At 47.3% G+C, this 20,180-nt stretch overlaps 1 protein-coding gene across 1 annotated transcript in view; it reads right to left on the bottom strand.

Moving 5' to 3' along the window:
• The window catches only part of LOC311238181 (WW domain binding protein VOPP1-like), a gene marked incomplete at its 5' end in the record, with an annotated part of 154,615 nt that extends 134,861 nt beyond the window's left edge, over positions 1–19,754 (bottom strand). Inside the window, one exon of the mRNA XM_084326196.1 lies at positions 19,704–19,754. Coding sequence (XP_084182322.1) covers positions 19,704–19,754 — 51 coding nt within the window. The remainder of the gene's footprint in view (positions 1–19,703) is intronic.
• Positions 19,755–20,180: the final 426 nt, after the last annotated feature.

Here is a 20,180-nt window from a genome sequence, read left to right as displayed (position 1 = left end):
TGAACTTGAACCAAGGGGCTTAGCTGCTGGCGCCAAGTTCTTGTCCAATGAGAGAATGAAACTATTATGGGCTGTTAGTAGACTAAAGGGATATTCAGTGTATATGTACAAGGAATATACAAGGGATATCAAACGATATACAAATACTATTAAATATATATCCATAAATAAATATATATATTCGGTTTAATCTGATCCTTCACAACACTTTGGGTATGCAATCGACAGGCGTTTTATGCTAAATTTGCAGGACTGTTAAAGATTAAAGGCTACAGATATCATCAGTAATAGACCTATCGGAAAGATGGTGTTAGCCAATCAGAATTACAGAATACCTCACAGTAAGAAATTAAGTAATCTTGGGTAGTATGGCATCTATACAATCTATTCACATAATATGCTTACTACACAGTACATTTTGCAGAGTAAATTTTACTCAAACTGAGTACATTTTACTCAAACTGAGTAAAATTTTATTCAGTTTGTGTAAAATGTACTCAGTTTGAGTAAAATTTACTCTGCGAAATTTACTGTGTACATATATCTATTCTATTCACATATATGCTTACCACTTGTATCTATTGCTATGTCCGCCCATCACAATCACGCGAACTGTCTAACGCCTGTCCCGTCTCCCTGTCTCCCTGTCTCCCTGTGAGTGGCTGTCTCGGAGTGATGACCGGAGTGTTGGACGTCCCGTGATGAAGACCCGGAGGATGCGACCCTATCTGAGACCCTTTGCCTCAAATAGATCTGCTATCAGCGCTATCTTTAATCTTTCAAACATGTTCAGTTGCTATCGCTATCAGCTCTATTTTTTATCTTAATCTTAATCTTTCAAAAAGTTCAGTTGTTATCGCTATCAGCTCTATCTTTAATCTTTCAAAATGTTCAGTTGGTATCGCGTGCATTTTTTCCTATTGCTAGGTTTTAGTGAGTTTTTTCTTACTGTAACTGAGGGGTACAATTCCCTGACTGTATTGATAAGTATGGTATCATTAAACCACTACCGCTTGATGTACTTTAACTTCTGGCCATACAGTACACGATATCTAAGTATGATGAACACTTTCCCACATATGAAATCAGGTCCACACAAATATAACAGTCGAAGGTTTAATATAGCAAAAGGTATATACAACATTCACTTAATTACATTTATGATTTGAATGCACTTGTAAGGCAAATGAGTATTCGTAGGCAAATCAACACTGAATGTCCAATCTCTGGTTACGCAGGAAGCAAGTATACAACCTGGTTCTTTAGGGAACTATAGCGATGGTACTTAAGGATTATAGCGGGATACTAAAGGGGTCCTGCTGGTTGTAAGTCAGTAGGGGGGGGGGGGTTTGGAGAGCCGTCAGCTGCATCCCATCTGGCCAACGATTCCTGGGGAGAATTCAGGTACAGAACACAGTGCCCGCAGGATCTTGATCCACAGATGAATACACTTGGGCCCTCTTGTAGACGGTAGCTGTAGGTCCACAACGAAGGAGAAGCGAGGCGGCCTCGGTCTGGGTTGAGCGCCGTCTCACCTGGGCTCCTCTCGGGGGTAATTCCAACACTCACCGGCGTTGGCTGTTATCCGCTCCACAAATCAAAGCACCCAAAGCAAATAGATATTTCATGCCGTATAGGCTCAGCAGTTGTCCGGGTAGGTAATCCAATGTGCAGGTCCACTCGTCCTCGCCCAGAACTCCTCGGATGAAAGCACCACGCGTGGTCTGCCCAGCCTGGTTAAGACTCTAGATAACGCGAGGAAACGATGGGGGTGCTGCTCACTTTAGAACTCTAACCGAACGATGCACCATACATAATAGACTATTATTAACTTAATAGAAATACGTCCCACTCGACGGTACAGTGCCAAACTATGACAATTCAGCTATGAATTTACACGAGGTCTCAATGCCTATTCTGGGGCCAGATAGGCCATACTGCACCACACGTGGGTCGTGGGTGAGGCTTCACGTCTGTTACTAGGTTGGAGGGTAAAGGACTAATGGACTAAAAGAAAGTTCTACTTTACTTGCGCCATATTTATATGCACGGTGAACAAATAGTACCATTCGTATTTCGGTAGCCGTATTCCTACGCGGAACCGGGGCTAGTTGGGACATGTTCGTCGGCACTATTGAACTTGACTCAAGGGGCTTGTCTGCTGGCGCCAGGTTCTTGTCCAATGAGAGAATGAACTATTATGGGCTGTAGTAGACTAAAGGGATATTCAGTGTATATGTACAAAGAATATACAAGGGATATCAAACGATATACAAATACTATTAAATATATATCCATAAATAAATATATATATTCGGTTTAATCTGATCCTTCACAACAGCCGCCCCCTAATTAGTCCCACCTAATTAGCTAAGCAGAGACAGATTAACCGCACTGTCTACCACTCAAGGTCCGCTGTAAGGGTCAGTCAACTCACAAAGTCGTGGGGTCATGGTCGTCATCGATAGTGTCTGGGAGTCTTGGCAGTTCTATTAGCCTCGCCACGGGTCGTGTGTAAGTCCGCCCTTGGACGAGCACTTCAGCTGCTTGGACCTTGCCATCGGCACCGGTGATCACTTTGCTTACGCGGCCAGCCGGCCACATAGCTCTGGGTAGTGACTGGTCGATAATCATGACGACTGTTCCTTCTGTCAAATTGTCTCTCTCTTTTACCCACTTCTGGCGGGTCTGTAGAGACGGTAGATAGTGGAGTAGGAAGCTACTCCAAAACTTGTCAGCCAGTACTTGACTGTACCTCCACATTCTTCGGCCGTTCGCTTCTTCAGGCCTGTACATTGTCTGGGGTAGCGCGGGGTCCAGCCGCCCCATCAAGAGTGTGTTGGGGGTGACTGGGTCGACATCTGCTACATCACTTGAGACGTAACCGAGGGGCTTGGAGTTCAATACTCCCTCGATCTCCGTGAGGACTGTCATTAGGACTTCTTCCGCCACAGTCTGGGCCCCAAGCACGGCGTACAGGGCTGTCTTTATAGAACGTACTTCTCGTTCCCAGGTTCCACCGAAGTGGGGTGCGTTCGGGGGATTAAACTGGAAGTCAATCTGGGATGGAGCGAGGTGGGTCTTAAGTTCTGGGCCCATAGCTTGGAAGCTCTCTCTCAGCTCTCCTTCTCCGCCCCTGAAGCCTGTCCCGTGATCAGACAACAATGTAGACGGTTTTCCTTTCCGCGATGTGAATCTTCGGAAGGCCATAAGGAATGAGTCTGTGCTCATGGTTGGAAGGAGTTCGATATGTATCGCTCTGGTGGTCATGCATTTGAATACAATACCCCACCGCTTCTCGGTTCCTCTTCCTTTCTTTATATACAACGGGCCAAAACAGTCCATGCCTGTGGAGTGAAAGGGCTTGTCGCTGAGTCGGAGGCGACAGGGAGGTAGGTCAGCCATCCGGGGTATGCTGGGCTGCGCGCGCCACTTTCGGCAGTCTAGACAGGTTCGCTGGAAGCGTCGCACTGCTTCTCTCCCTTGAAGTATCCAATAGCGACGTCTGATCTCCGCGAAGACTCTCTCTGCTCCTGCGTGGTGCACATCCTCGTCGTATTTCTTTATGATCAGCTCTGTGACCTTGTGTCGGCTGTTCAAGACTATCGGGTACTTAACGTCATCCGGTAGGTCGGGGGCTCTCCGCAGACGACCACCCACTCTGATGAGATTATGGGCGTCACTCTCGGGTGCCAGGTGGAGCAGTCTGCTGTCTGATGGGACGGGCTTTCCTCCCTGTAGACAGTCTAGCTCATCGGGGAACGAGTCTCTCTGGGCTCGTTGTAGTAGAAGAAGTTCTGCTTCTTCGTAGTCAGCTGCTGAAATGTCAGTGGTGGGCTGAATCTCTGGGTGGTGCCACAGGAATGTCTTTAGCTGCGCACTCTGTAGGGTGAGGCAATCATCTATGTTGGGGTCTGTGGAGGCAACTGTGCTCAATCCACAGAACATAGGTTTCTTGTTTTCAGCCTCCTCTTTACTCGCCTCCCGTGGGGTGGGCGTAGGCCACTCTTCTTCCGGGAGCTTGAGGAACTCTGGTCCGTCACTGTAGATGTTGTGACGGGTGAGGTCATCTAGGGACATTCCCCGGGTGATGACGTCAGCTGGGTTGTGTTTGGTGTCCACATACCGCCAGCTCGCTGCTTCTGTTAACTCTTGAATCTCTGTGACTCTGACTCCCACGAAGACCTTGTATCTGCATGAATCAGACTTGATCCATGTGAGTACTGTCGTAGAGTCTGACCACAAGATTGTTCTTTGCACCGGGATGGTGAGTTCACGTTGGATTAACGTGGCTAGATGCGCTCCTGCTAGGGCTGCGCAGAGCTCTAGACGCGGGATAGATTGTTGCTTTCGTGGGGCTATTCTTGAGCGAGCCAGGATGAAAGCGGTGTGTATCTCTCCTCCCTTCTCTTGGGCTCGCAAGTAGGCCACAGATCCATAGGCTACTTCGGAGGCGTCGCTGAAGACGTGTAGATCCATCTTGCATGTCTCTGGCCTCACTGTGGGTGGGAAGTAGCTGCGGCGTATATTGACGCCTGGGAGTGAGCGGAGTTCCGTCTCCCACTCTCTCCATGTGGAGGCAGGGTGTGCGGGTATTGGGTCGTCCCAGCCCTGGTCCTTGTCCCATAGTGCTCGTACAATCATCTTTGCCCTGGTGGTGTAAGGTAGAATACATCCCAACGGGTCATATTGTCTGGCGAGTGTTCTGTACACACTCCGTCTGGTGGTCGGTATCGCCGTCGACCTTCCCTGCTCCGTGGTCAGGGGTTTGTGTCTATAGTGGAGCGAGTCTGTTTTGAAGCGCCAGACTAGTCCTAGTGTCATTTCTTGGGCTTCTCCTGGGATGGTCGCCATCCAGGTCTCGCTACTGGCTGCCTTGTCCGCGGGGGAGAGGCTGCGCAATACTTGCGGGTCGCTGCTGGCCCACTGCCTGAGATCAAAGCCGCCTTTGATCAGGGAGGCGCGTAGCTTGAGTAGGAGAGCCTCGGCTTCTTCTTGGGTCGAAACGCTTTGTAAACAGTTGTCCACGTAGAAACTGTTCTTCACACTGTGTCGGACCTCTTCATCTGCTGCTGGGTCCTCTGCGACGTGTTTCTGCAGTGCAAATGTAGCACAGCACGGGCTGCATGTGGTTCCGAAGGGGAGGACTTTCCATTGGTAGATGGCTGGGTGCTCATCTCCGATCCTCTCTCTCCATAGGAACCGCAGTAGGGGCTTATCCTCCTCCACTAGTCTCACCTGCAGGAACATCCCTTTGATATCCCCGCTGATAGCCACCTTGTCCTGGCGGAAGCGTAGTAGCACGCCTAGTAGAGAGGGGCCGAGTGTGGGGCCGGGCAAGAGCTCTTTATTCAGATTCTGGGATCCGATCTGGTAGCTGCAGTTAAACACAATGCGATCCTTGCCGTTGTGGTGGACCTTGTGGTGCGGCACGTACCATGATTCGGTCGTCTGATCGGCCTCTTTAATGTCAATCTTCATTACGTGTCTCGCTGTGATTAGCTTCTCAATCTCAGCGCGGTACACACTCTCTTGAGCAGGGTCTTTGGCTAGGCGCCGCTCTGTGTTCAATAGATACCGCTCCGTAGCTTCTTTCGTGGCGTGAAAGGTGGGCATTCCCTCTCGCCTCAGGAGTGGAGTTGCGTATCTCATCACTCCGCTGACTGTGACTCTCTTTGTCCCTTGCTCGAGGAGGTTTATGGCGTAAATGTCTTCTTTAGAACGAATGTCTTTCTTTTCGTTCTTAAAGGGCATTGTCTCTAGTGTCCATAGCCTCTCGACATGCTGCAGGAGAGTGGTGTCTTCTTCTGTCACTCTGGAGTGGAGGCAGCTAGTGGCTGCTGTTCGGTTGAGAGATTTAGCGAGGGGGCCTTGTAGTGTCCATCCTAGGCGGGTCTCGACTGCTGCAGGACAGCCTCTGGGTCCTGTATGGACCCGGTCTATCGGGACTATGAGGTCTGCATGGTCGGAGCCTATCAGCAGGGTCGGGGTGGCACTGTCTATGAGCGGGATAGGTAGTTGACGCAGGTGCACATATTTATCCATCAGTTTGGCGATGGGGTAGGTGTACTGTGATAGTCCTATTTCTTGGCTGGTGAAAGCATTTGTAATCCTATACCGTCTCTCTGGCTGCCCGCTTGCTGCGATAGTGAAGGAGACATTCTCGCCTTTTATCATCTTTAAATCTCTTCTTATTGTCCGAATCGTCATCTGGTTCTCGCTCCCCCGCAGTCCCAGCTGGGCCGCAGCGGATGCGAGGAGAAGGGTCTTCTCTGACCCGTCATCAAGGACGGCGTAAGTGTCCATGACTTTATCTTGGTGGCTCAATGTTACACGGACTACCTTTAAGAGCACCTGGGCGCCGCTGCTGCTGGCGGGGTCAATGTACATGACACTTGCCTTTGTGCTGCTCGATGGTGCAGGTGCAGGCTTTCTTCTGTTACTGTCGTGTAGGACATCTAGGTGGGCTCCGTCACACCGACTGCACCTCTTCTTTAGGCGGCACTCGGCTGCCATGTGACTGCGCGCACATCGGTAACAGCGCCTGTTGGACTTTATCCATTGACTCACTTCTTCTGCATTCATCTTCTTGAACAGGTCACATTGTGACAGCCAGTGTTCCTTCTCGCAGTACGGGCACACCATCTTCCACTTCTCTTTTCTCGAGGGGGTACTGTGGTTCTTACTGCTCGGTACTGATTCTGATTGGTGCATGACAGTCACTGATCTTCTTCCATCGTTTACTCTCCTAGGTCCCTCTCTGGAGCTTGGTGTGCTCCGCACGAATGTATCCAAGCGTAGGCTGCTGACTTCTCTCGTCAGGAAGTCGGCTAAATCGAGGAGGGATGGTTCGGGACCGTTAGGATCACGGTGGTCTCTTTGCCGCCTAAAGCGCTCTTGTCTGGCGGGCGGCAGCTTCTCTAAAATCCTCTCGACGTTAGAGTTGGCGTATAGCTCGTGCATACCCTTTTCTCGTTGCGCTCCCAGCATCCCTACCAGGGACTGCACTTTTATAGACAGGTCGTCTAGTGAGCGATTGTCTGTTGCTGGGGGTAGGCGGTCAATATGCCTTATCTCTTGGATTACGTAATCCCATATACGTCCATATCTCTGGTCCAGCGCTGCTAGAGCCGCGGTGTATGGGGTCGTAGAGGTGGCATAGGCTAGCGCTATATTGTGCGCTCGGGGTACTTTCAGGTGCTTCAGTAATATTGCATACTTGTGGCGTTCGTCAACGACATCCACCATCATTGTCTCTAAGCACATCCGGAGCTCCGTGTACTGTGCTCGATTCTCATGGGTGAAGTCTGGAAACGTCGGTGTGCCAATGTATGACGCCGTGGATGGCTGGCACATCGGTGAGCGTTGGGAGAGAGGCCTCCTAGGCGAGTCTCCTCTTGCGCCTCTCTGTGGGCTGGTACCGGCAGGGTACCATGGCCCGCTGGTCCAGGTGCTGTTCCTCGGGGCTGGTCGTGCGTCATGCTCACCCGTGAATAGAGTCGGGGGTCTGTAGCGCAGCGCCGCAGGGGTATAGCCTGGGCTGTACTGGACCTCCTGGTCCGATGGAGTACTGTGCTGTCGTCAGGCTTGGTTCTCCTCCTCTCCCTCTTCTTCTTCTGTCAGGTCCTCTAGATCCTGTAGTCGTTTATTTAGCCTCTCCGCAGTGTATGCTGCTCCTTCCTTGTAGCTGGGTCTCGCTTGGACCGGTCGGGGAAGGGGGTCTGCGGGGGGTATAGGCTCTCTCTGGTGGTCAAGTTCAGGGTCGCTTGGTCGGTTAGGGGATGCTGCCCTTGACTGTTGTCTCGACGAGGCCCTTGAACCCCTGGCGGAGGGAGAGGGTGTTGCCTTGGTGATCAGCTGCTCCATTAGCTGCGCTTGTAGTCTGTCGCGCTCGCCCTGTAGTCTGTCGCGCTCGGCTTCGCGCTGGATGAGAGCGATGTCGCGCTCTGCTTCTCTTTGGGCACCGTCAGCGGCGCGCTGGGTGTCGGACCGGTCTCTTGCCATATTCTCTTCCGTCTGAAGGCGTCTCATCTCCAGGCGTATGTGCTCTTCCTCGCTCCGTTGCTGTGTTTGGAGTCGATCGCGTTCACCCTGAAGTCGATCGCGTTCACCCTGGAGTCGATCGTGTTCGGTAGAGGCTGTCAGGCTGACGAGGAACGCCTGTGACAGCATCCTCTCCGCCTCGCTGGGGGAAGACGCTTGTAGAGGTGAGCCGCTCCTGGCTGTGCTCGTTGGGGAGTCCTGGAGCTCTATCTCCTCGGCGCTCTCCTCTTCTTGTTCCGTGCAGGGTTCCACCTCTGGAGGGTTGTCTTCCTCCCGGAGCTGGTCGGGGACTACTTCTTCGGTATTGGCGGGGGGTAAAGGCATGTCTGTTCCCTCCTGGTCCCCACCGTGAGCTTGGTCAGTTACATTAGAACCCACTAGGGCCTCTGTGGTCGGGGTAACCTGGTCGTTAAGGTCAGACATAATTTTACTTTCTACTTTTACCGCGTTTACCGTCTGTAGAAGGCTAGGTAGTTGACTGACAGCGTAATCCTCTAAGTACTGAGGTGTCTGTCGTCTGCGCCGCGGGCGTTCTACGTTAGGAGGACCGTTTCGTGGAGTGTTCATCATAGGCCATTTTAATATTAATAACACTATATTAATATTACACTAGTTACCCTCCGGCTCGAAGGACCAATTGTAACTGAGGGGTACAATTCCCTGACTGTATTGATAAGTATGGTATCATTAAACCACTACCGCTTGATGTACTTTAACTTCTGGCCATACAGTACACGATATCTAAGTATGATGAACACTTTCCCACATATGAAATCAGGTCCACACAAATATAACAGTCGAAGGTTTAATATAGCAAAAGGTATATACAACATTCACTTAATTACATTTATGATTTGAATGCACTTGTAAGGCAAATGAGTATTCGTAGGCAAATCAACACTGAATGTCCAATCTCTGGTTACGCAGGAAGCAAGTATACAACCTGGTTCTTTAGGGAACTATAGCGATGGTACTTAAGGATTATAGCGGGATACTAAAGGGGTCCTGCTGGTTGTAAGTCAGTAGGGGGGGGGGGGTTTGGAGAGCCGTCAGCTGCATCCCATCTGGCCAACGATTCCTGGGGAGAATTCAGGTACAGAACACAGTGCCCGCAGGATCTTGATCCACAGATGAATACACTTGGGCCCTCTTGTAGACGGTAGCTGTAGGCTGTAGGTCCACAACGAAGGAGAAGCGAGGCGGCCTCGGTCTGGGTTGAGCGCCGTCTCACCTGGGCTCCTCTCGGGGGTAATTCCAACACTCACCGGCGTTGGCTGTTTTCCGCTCCACAAATCAAAGCACCCAAAGCAAATAGATATTCCATGCCGTATAGGCTCAGCAGTCGTCCGGGTAGGTAATCCAATGTGCAGGTCCACTCGTCCTCGCCCAGAACTCCTCGGATGAAAGCACCACGCGTGGTCTGCCCAGCCTGGTTAAGACTCTAGATAACGCGAGGAAACGATGGGGGTGCTGCTCACTTTAGAACTCTAACCGAACGATGCACCATACATAATAGACTATTATTAACTTAATAGAAATACGTCCCACTCGACGGTACAGTGCCAAACTATGACAATTCAGCTATGAATTTACACGAGGTCTCAATGCCTATTCTGGGGCCAGATAGGCCATACTGCACCACACGTGGGTCGTGGGTGAGGCTTCACGTCTGTTACTAGGTTGGAGGGTAAAGGACTAATGGACTAAAAGAAAGTTCTACTTTACTTGCGCCATATTTATATGCACGGTGAACAAATAGTACCATTCGTATTTCGGTAGCCGTATTCCTACGCGGAACCGGGGCTAGTTGGGACATGTTCGTCGGCACTATTGAACTTGACTCAAGGGGCTTGTCTGCTGGCGCCAGGTTCTTGTCCAATGAGAGAATGAACTATTATGGGCTGTAGTAGACTAAAGGGATATTCAGTGTATATGTACAAAGAATATACAAGGGATATCAAACGATATACAAATACTATTAAATATATATCCATAAATAAATATATATATTCGGTTTAATCTGATCCTTCACAACACTTACCTTCCCGTGGGGTATGTCTGGGAGTGTTGCATTTATTTATTTTGCATTTATTTAAAAGAAAATTGACTTTATGGTGTTCTTGTTTTGTTCTTGACTTATTGTGATGTTTCTTCTTGACTTGTTTAAAGAAGACGTGCCCGGCCCATGGGGACATTAACGTGTGTTGTCGGGCCTTACAAATAAATTTGATTTGATTTGATTTGATTTGAAATGATCCATTGTATGAAGGGTTTTCACATGTACAGGCCAGTAATCAGGATAGATTCCACAGATTATACTTCGATAAAATTTGCCCTGGGAAGGTAGACAAACACAATGTCAGCATTAACGCCTCGGGTGATTTTTCAAGATATCAATAATATTGAGGAATATAGATTTACTTTGAACTTAAAACGTCTCTATTAAATGTGTTTGAGGTAAAGGGTCATTGACACAGCCGCCCTGGTTTAATCTGCATTTGTGGTCCATCATTCACAGAAAGCTGAATTACATTACGAAGCGCCCACAGCAGCCTATGCAAGAGATAGGCCAATAGGCACTCTCACTTAACGAGGGCCCGTCCGGCCAGATGCTTGGCTAAGCAGAAATAGAGGGAGCTTCTGGAAGTTAATGCAGTCACACCCTGAGGGGTAATTGTGTGTGTGTTTGTGTGTGTGTGTGTTTGTGTGTCACAGGCGACCCTGTGACACCCTGTGTAGCCTCCCTATATCAGGCTGAATGACAAGTTTACTGAACTGTAAAAGACTGCATTCTCTCAAGGTAATGTCCTCTGCATCTCTCTCTCTCTCTCTCTCCCTCCCTCTCCCTCTCTCCCTCTCTCCCTCCCTCTGATCCATTGGAATTAGGGGGGTAATGATACACTCAGCTCACGATTCACGTCAATTGCAATACTGGGTTAATAGTATATTAACACAAACCTCTTAACAAGCGGGCAGAAAAGTGGCATTTTTTTTTTTACTTGAACTTGAGGACTGCATACTTTTTTTGCAAACCAAAACAACATACTTTATACTTATAGCACATGCATGAGCCTGGTCTCTTTTGAAAGATGACATTCTGAAGTTTCTGATTCCAGAAAAAACAATATTTCGTTTTCCGGTATTTTTTAAGAATTACAACGATTGTCATATCTTGTTGTACAATTGTTCATTCAAACCATTTTACTTTTGACTACTGCTGCAAGGAACAATTATTTTATTAAATTAGAGGTATACAGAATGTGTATTTTTCTACAATATGTACATATCGTGGATGACGGTATAGTGCAAATGAAACGGATATGGACCACTAGCCAAGCTTAAAACTCGGAGAGGTGTTTTTGGCCAACAGCTGGGCCGTATCCGCTTCCATTGACCATCTGCGTCAATGACGACCCTCTCGCTGGCTCCCAGGCTCTGCCGGAGGTAGATGTGGAGGAGGACTTCACTCCCCCCCTGGTGAGCACTGAAGCAAAAACAGTGATTTATCTCTGGCGCCTCATCCAGTGTTGTAATGGAGGAAGAAAAACAACCAGGTAAGTATGTCTCTGGTGTTTCCTAAACTCATTCAGGCTGCTGCAGTGAGCAATGTTTCTCTCTTCTCTTCCTACTTGTCTTCAGTGGCAGCAGGTAAAAATCTGCCCAGCAATGAGGAAATGGAAATTCTGGCTCCTGCCTCTGTCGGCAGAACTAAACCAGCCAAGCCCTCTTCCTCTGCCCTGCCAGTCGGCAGAACTAAACCAGCCAAGCCCTCTTCCTCTGCCCTGCCAGTCGGCAGAACTAAACCAGCCAAGCCCTCCTCCTCTGCCCTGCCAGTCGGCAGAACTAAACCAGCCAAGCCCTCCTCCTCTTCCCTGCCAGTCGGCAGAACTAAACCAGCCAAGCCCTCCTCCTCTTCCCTGCCAGTCGGCAGAACTAAACCAGCCAAGCCCTCCTCCTCTTCCCTGCCAGTCGGCAGAACTAAACCAGCCAAGCCCTCCTCCTCTGCCCTGCCAGTCGGCAGAACTAAACCAGCCAAGCCCTCCTCCTCTGCCCTGCCAGTCGGCAGAACTAAACCAGCCAAGCCCTCCTCCTCTGCCCCCCGACTGAGAGATCAAGCGCAGACACACAACTCCCCTCCTGGACGTCTGCCTGGGATCAAACCCCACAGGACCCAAGAGGTGCTAATGAAGTCTGGGGCGTCCGGGGTAGTCCTGCGCTCCTAACCTGTTCTGTGACTCATGTTTTATGTGATCTTCATTGAACAAAATGAAGCGTTCATTGTCAAAGAAAGAGCAATATCCCTCACCCTCGCCACCTACCACATAGTCCTTATGCAGGCAGTTCCACAATCACGCTCAAACGGCGCCTGTCACATTGTGTAGGCGGCCTCACGACTGCACTAAAGCACCACCTGTCACATTATCTTGTGCAGTAAGACAGTCACTCCCAAAAGGTCGACACGGTTCGGTCGTGCCCTTCCCACACAGGTGTCACACCGTCCCCAGTTCTGCCCACGTCAATACGACGGCGCGGTCTGGTTGTGTCCTCTTTCGCCGGGTTCACACCGTACACGTACTGTCGCTGCCAGCAGAGCTGCCCACCTCGCTGGCCTCAGCACAGCCTCGACTCGAGGAGGCCTGGCTCTCTCTCCCTGGGGCTCCCGGGCAGTTCACCCTACACGGTGCTCATGCTGACCACACCCACTATTTCTTTCTCAGTAGCATGCATTATAGCAAAACACAAAACACAAGCCATGGTTGAGGCTACGCCATAGACAAGGAAAGTAACTCTGACTTTATGAGGCCATAAACTGTGTGTATTTATGTTGGCTAAATAAATACTAGCTACTAAATGTTAAATGACTTACCTTTCGCTAAACAGGCAATTCTTGAAAGAGAACTTGTATTGTTATTCAAAAGACTCTTCCGCAAACACACAGAACTGGTAGATGTACTGTATCCTTTATCAGACCCAAGGACAAATGCAAGATGTTCGTTGATTCCACCAAAATGTTCCACTTCTTCTGCTCCCACTATGCTTTGATTTGCGTCTTCACTACATGGCCCACAGCTACATAGACGGTGCCATCCACAGCCCAGTGTTGCATGCCGGTAGGCACTGCCGGGCACGGCTATGCGAACGGAGATTGATTTATTGCTTCAATTGACTACTATGGCCATAGCACCAGTTAGATAGTTAGATGGGCCATAAGCATCCATAGAGCAATAACTCCAACACCAGTAATAACTCTAACACCCACTCTGTAACTGCATGAAGACATAAACGGTTCTAAATTCACTTTAACTGCTGACGGTAGGCCACTGCAGTATGCCTAAAAACCCACTCCGTAGATAAGGTTGGCAAGATTTTCTAGTAGTATAGTAGTAGTAGTAGTAGTAGTAGTAGTAGTAGTAGTAGTAGTGTAGTAGTAGTAGTAGTAGTAGTAGTAGTAGTAGTAGTAGTAGTAGTAGTAGTAGTAGTAGTAGTAGTAGTAGTAGTAGTAGTAGTAGTAGTAGTAGTAGTAGTAGTAGTAGTAGTAGTAACTACCAAGTATTCTAATATTGCACAGCTGTACTCACTCTCTGTCAAGATAATTCCGTACTGGAACCAGATCAGTGGCTAAAGGAGACTAAGCCTCATGTAAAGACTTAAGCTGATCTCAGTCAGTGAGTATGGGGATTGCCCCGTGATGACAAAACTAGAGGAGCAATTATACAACAGAGACATGGAAGGAGGGAGAGAGGGAGAGAGGGAGAGAGGGAGAGAGGGAGAGAGGGAGGGAGAGAGGGAGGGAGGGAGGGAGGGAGGGAGGGAGGGAGGGAGAGAGAAGGGGAAGAGAGGAGACAGATGACTTGTCTCTCCCACTCGGAGTTGATTTATTCATATATTCCCCTCATGGTTTATTAAACCCTGGAGAAAGCCAATGTTGGGTGGCGATCATGTGTTTGCCATGCAGTGATTTTACAGTTCATTTTGTGTGGCTGCTTGACTCGCTGAGCCGAGGGGAACAGAGGAGAGAGGGCGGGCAGATGGAGGGACAGTGTGGTACAGTCAACATGCATTAACACATCTCATTTGTATAGGGATTCATTTTACTGAGTGAGGGAGGGTGTGTGTTTTTGCAGGCATGTGGTTGCGCTTGTGTGTGTTCGCATGTGTGTGTGTGTGTGTGTGTGTGTGTGTGTGTGTGTGTGTGTGTGTGTGTGTGTGTGTGTGTGTGTGTGTGTGTGTGTGTGTGTGTGTGTGTGTGTGTGTGTGTGTGTGTGTGTGGGTGTGCATGCGGTGTGTGTAGGTGTGCGAAAGAATGCACCTTCTTTTTCTTTGAAGGTGTATGAAAAGCAATCGACAAGTTGAACACCAGCATAGGCAGCAGCAGGCTGTAATGATGCACTCAACAACGGTGATGAGATAGATAAGTCTGCTGCCAGAGGAACCGTGTGTACATCTTAGGTCGCTTTCACACCCGAGCTCTTTAGTCCACTTTAATTGAACCCTGGTTTGTTGTTTCCCCGGATAGTCCGACTGGTTTGGGGTTGGTGTGAAAAGCTCATTCAAAGTCTGGTGCGCACCAAGCAAGCAAACTCTAGTCCGTCTGAAAACATGGGTCTCAGTTCCCTTGCAAGTGAACCCTGGTGCGGTTCGTTTGAGGTGTGAAAGCAAATCAGACCAAAGGCAGGAAAATACATTTAATGAAGCTGATTGGGCTGTTTTTGTTGACATTTTATGTGTAATTTTTCATCATCATAAGTTAACGTTATTATGTTCGCAGCATGGTAAGTTAAAAATAGTAATAAAATGTTTGTGATACTAAACAAATATCTTGCATGCATGATTCAGCTGACAGTAGCCTAGACAGTGAATTGGAAAACATAACACACGACACGTCATAACATTAGTGCAACAAGCCAAGGTGGAGATCCACCATTTGGGGCATCAGGTTATATAATATTCTATAATATTATAGATATTATACACTAGATTATAATATTATATAATCTCCTGTTTACCAAAAAGAGGTTTTAATGAAGTTGTATTGTGACATGTGTGAGGTTTTGTCCGCTCCCCACCTACTCGCTCCGTTCCTTTAAGGTACTTTGTTGATTAATTGCATTCCCCGCCACGCTCCGTTCCTTTAAGGTTTCTGTGAGGATTCTGTGATGATTGGTCTGTGGCCGAACGCACACTTCTAAGTCAAGTATCAATTTCCATCACGCACCTGATGTGTGTTCTAATCAGCGCCCCAGAGGGCTTTATATACTCTTTTCCCCCTAATATCGATGTTGGATCATTTTGAATATTCCCTGCATCTGCCTTTCTTTCCCGTCGCTGTCTGTTGCTCCCCAGGACTCTCGTGAAGTATCCCTGTTGGAGAACCTGATTCCCCGTACGAAGCTACGCCTCGTTTATCTGCCCGCTTTACGCGTTGCGCTCTGGTGAGTTTTTGGAAACAGTCTTTTTTGGATCAATCGTTTTTGTGTGTTTGTGAAACACCGAAGAGATCCCGTTTTTGTTATACTGTTCTCACCTATTTTTTGTTGTTGGATTTACACGTTGGATTACCGTATAGTTTTTTCTCTGGACACTGCTAACTGTGTGTATCACACCGAAGATCAAGTCACTTCGATTTATTGTTTGGATCAGTCACCTCTCTGTTTCTATTGTGCGCTGAGCTAACTGGGATTTCTCTCTCTCTCTCCGCTTCCACCCTGAGTGTATGCTGGGGGGATCTGCAGAGCGGCTCAGACGTCACAGGCAAATTCCTCACCATCACCTTCTGGGAGAATCTGCAGAGCCGCAAACATTCTTCACATGCCAGATTCCCCGTTTGTTCTGTTCTCCACCTAATTCAATCTTGTGACTCTGTGAATAAACACGCCCTTGTTTTTGGCTAACTCGGAAACAACTCTCTCTGTGCGTTTGGGGTTTGATTGATTGATTGATTGAAAACTTTATTAACAGATTGCAGAATGGGTACAATACAGTACAGCTCAATACACACAATTGTTAAGGGGATGCAGACCAGAGAAAGACTTTCGTCTTGTTTACATCAGGGTCCCCCATTTTCAATTCATCAGGACATATATGACATACATGACATACAGATAGTCAGTACTGCTACATCTATACATTTATGACATACCAGATTTGCAAATGCAGTACTGTTTGTGATACAGAAGGAGTCAAGAAAAGGGAGTATATACATTTGACGTAGAAACTGTACATTGGAGGAGGTTGGGTGGGGGGGGTTGGGTACATTGGGATATTGACAACCATACTGGGTAATTTACATTGGAGGTGGTTGGGGGGGGGGGGGCACACTGTATAAACAAGTAAAACTGTACATTGAGGGGGGGGGGGGGGGACACTGTACAAACAAACAAAATTGTACATTGGACTATTGACAAAACCATACTAGGTAAATGACTGTACATTGGAGGGGGTTGGGTTAGGATATTTACAGGGGCCAGTGTTGAATTGCAGTCTCCCGTAGGTGTCCCTTGAGAGAGGTTTTGAAAGTGGGTAGTGATCCACATTCCTTTACAGCTTTGGGTAGGGCGTTCCACATTGATGTGGCATAATTGCGAAACGTGTTTAGTCCCTTATTTGAGCCGAATCTGGGTTTAACATGATTTGTGGAGCTCCCTCTGGTGTTGTGATCGTGGTATTCACTGACCTTTGGGAAGTATTTTGACATGTACATGGGTACCTTGGTCGTGTAGTGTATCTTGTAGACCAGGCCCATTGCAAGTTGCTGTACTCTGTCGTCTACTCTAAGCCATCCTAGGTTGTCAAAGTGGGCAGGGGTGAGGTGGGTTCTAGGAGTAAGGTCAAGCAGTAGTCTGACCAGTTTGTTTTGAGATGTTTGTAATTTTGTTTTTAGCGCCTTTGAGGTGCTTTGGTACCATGAGGTGCAAGCATAGTCGTAGTACCCCTGAATGAGTGCTCCTGCCAGAGTCTTCAGGGTATTCTTGTTTACCAGAGAGGAGATCCGGTACAAGAATCGAGTTCGTTGGTTGACTTTTTTTATTACGTTGGTTACAAACCCTAACAACATGAATGAAATTGGGCTTGGTATTGGTGATAAGTGTTGCCAAATTAGATTGGGAAACTGTCTTATCTGCTTCATATACTGCGTTACTAAATTTTACTCAAACTGAGTACATTTTACTCAAACTGAGTAAATTTTTACTGTGTACTACAGAGTAAACGTGCATCACCTCAGTTGACTGTGTGCAGTCAGCCACAGACGAAAAGGAATGAGGACAAAACTACCAAAATGAAAAAGGTATTCCTGCCAGTTTGAAGCCCCCTTTTTCACTGTTTAATGTTGGCAGGTATGGTGGTATAGGTATGGCAAGGATTCCAAATGATGTCCTATAAAAGGCTGACCTGCGTGATCACATGGCTTTGTTTAGAACGTTTGGTGTGCTTGATCAAGTGAATGAATGAATGAATGAATGAATGAATGAATGAATGAATGAATGAATGAATGAATGAATGAATGAACAAATGAATGAATGAATGAATGAATGAATGAATGAATGAATGAATGAATGAATGAATGAATGAATGAATGAATGAATGAAGAAAAAATTACCGAAAAGGTGTAGGCTGAAGCAGAGGCTTATAATTGCATATACCCTTTTTACATTACACTATTTACACACACAAAAAGAAACACAAAAAAGAAACATGTTTAGTGTGCAAGTGTAGTGTGAAAGCTAACCGGTGTTGCAACTTCACCCCTGAAGTTACAGAACTGTAGGTGTGAAAGGGACCATACACTGATCCAAAAGAGCATTTGGTTTCTGGGCCTTTTGGTTTTCTCAGGGTATGTTGCATAACTACAGGAGGAGGTGCAATGTGGCTCAAGGGCCCGAGGAGGAGACTCTGGCACGAATGCTGCCAGGGTGAGAGGATCCATTGCTTCACCTGGTCTCTGGGCAGTGCATCGCTATTCATCATAATCATGTTATATCATTTAAAGAATACAAAAAATATATATTGTCATCATTATCATTATATTGCATACGCAATTTTGTTCTCACGAAATGATTGCTGAAACATTTGAAAAGTACAAATTAAATTTGATATGCATCCCCCCAATACCATCCGGTCCAATGCCACGAACATCTATTGGATCATCCAACAAGTGATTTCCCACAGATACTTACTGGTATACGCTGTTCTCTACCTAAGCAGATATATATATTGTGATATACAGTATACTGATATTGGAGAGAGAAAAGACACTCTGAATGTCTCAAACTCTTTTGTCGGCTAGCTCTTCTTTGGGGCCACCGATAATTGCAGGCTACATTATACGCATGACTTCACAGTCACACAGTATTGTAAAATGCGTTGGGTGAAAGGTATAGATTTATATGTATGTGTTTGTTGTTGTTGTTGTTGTTAACCCATGTGCAATTAATTGATATAGGCCTACCAATAAATATTCTACATTGATATAAGAAATAGTAATGGTAATGGGATAGACTGACTGACCGTAATAAGTCAAAGGCCAGGCAGGCAGCAGCTCCAGGGGAGATCAGTGGGATTCAGACATGAATAGAGATCAGTGTGAAAAGTCAAACAGAGCAAGTCCTGTTCACAGTGAACTGGTGGGATGTCTGAAAGCTCGCGGCTAGAATGTTCTGCCCATCGACACGAGCAAGCAAACTGACACACACACGCACACACACACACACACACGCACACACACACGCACACACACACACGCACACACTCGCACGCACACACACACACACACACACACACACACACAGTCACACACACACACACACACACACACACACACACACACACACACACACACACACACACACACACACACACACACACACACACACACACACACCCACTAGACCGTATTGTAGGGCTGCCTTTCTCTCTCTTTCTCTCAAATCATTCAGAAAACATCTAGTCACACAACCCATCCCACACACAGCAATGAATAGGCTACTTAACATGTAATTATATCCTCCATGCTCATCCTACTTAATAAGAAGGTAAACGAAATATTCCTAATTGGTTTCAGCAATTCACACGCTATTCCAAATGAACATGGCAAATAGTACAATAAAAAATAATAACAGGATAATAATGATAATCTTCATAACACTGGCCAGGGGTTCCAGAAAGGGGGGCTAGGCTATGGCCTCACAGTTACCATAGAGACCTACACAAAATATACAGTTATTATCACCTAGGCTACTTACTGTACCTATCACAATCCACCATCTATATTTGTGGGCGTTTGCCTCCTGTATCTTATTGAGCAATTGTGAAGTAACCTATGGGGATGTGGTTATCTCAACAACACATCAGATTCCTTTACGGGAAAGATGGCCAGACAAAGGATAATAATAGACCATAGGCTACTGTACTCTGAAAGCTGATAAGCCGGTGTTTGTGTATAGCCAAAATACGTGTGGCCACAGAAGCTTATACGCCTTCACCAAGACTGCTCATAATTGTGCTTGTACAGTACATGGTTTCTACTCTCAAGTGCATGTTCTAAATCAGAATTATTGTGGCAAAAGATTATATTCTCACAACAACAAGCAATGACAGCCAGTAACTCAGTTATGATGATGACTAGAATAAACACGGCGCGCGGTGCGGTGCTCACTACTCACCTCTAGAAATATCCAAAACGTCAGGGTTATGCCGGCTCGTAGAGTCTTCATTATCTCCGAAATTAAAAAACCTCCACTTCTTGAGAAAATATAGGAAGGTGGGCAGGAGAAGTGTCCTTATATATCGCTATGTCGATTTCATGTCGTTACAAAAAATAATAAAAAGAAGCCAAAAAAGCGACGATCGACCAACTCGGTGATGATGACAGGGAGGCAGCCAGCAGCGGCACACAAAGCGCACTGCCGGGGGAGCGTTCCTGTTCCTGCGCGTATCGGCTGCTGTAACACTGTACTGTAGTAGCGCCCCGCGCTGAGCTGTCACTGCGGGACGGGGGGGCCGCTGGAGAGGGAGAGGAGGGGAGGGCGATCCGACCACTGATCCAAACTATCTGGAGGTCAGTATTGACGTAGAAACGAACGCCACACTGAGCGGTGAATAATACACACAGCCGGCTATTGAAACAAATATACACAAAT

This window comes from Notolepis coatsorum (genome assembly GCF_963971535.1).
Source record: "Notolepis coatsorum genome assembly, chromosome: 12".
Taxonomy (NCBI): domain Eukaryota; kingdom Metazoa; phylum Chordata; class Actinopteri; order Aulopiformes; family Paralepididae; genus Notolepis; species Notolepis coatsorum.
Note: the sequence above shows the minus strand (reverse complement) of the source record. Positions and strands in the feature narration are given on the sequence as shown.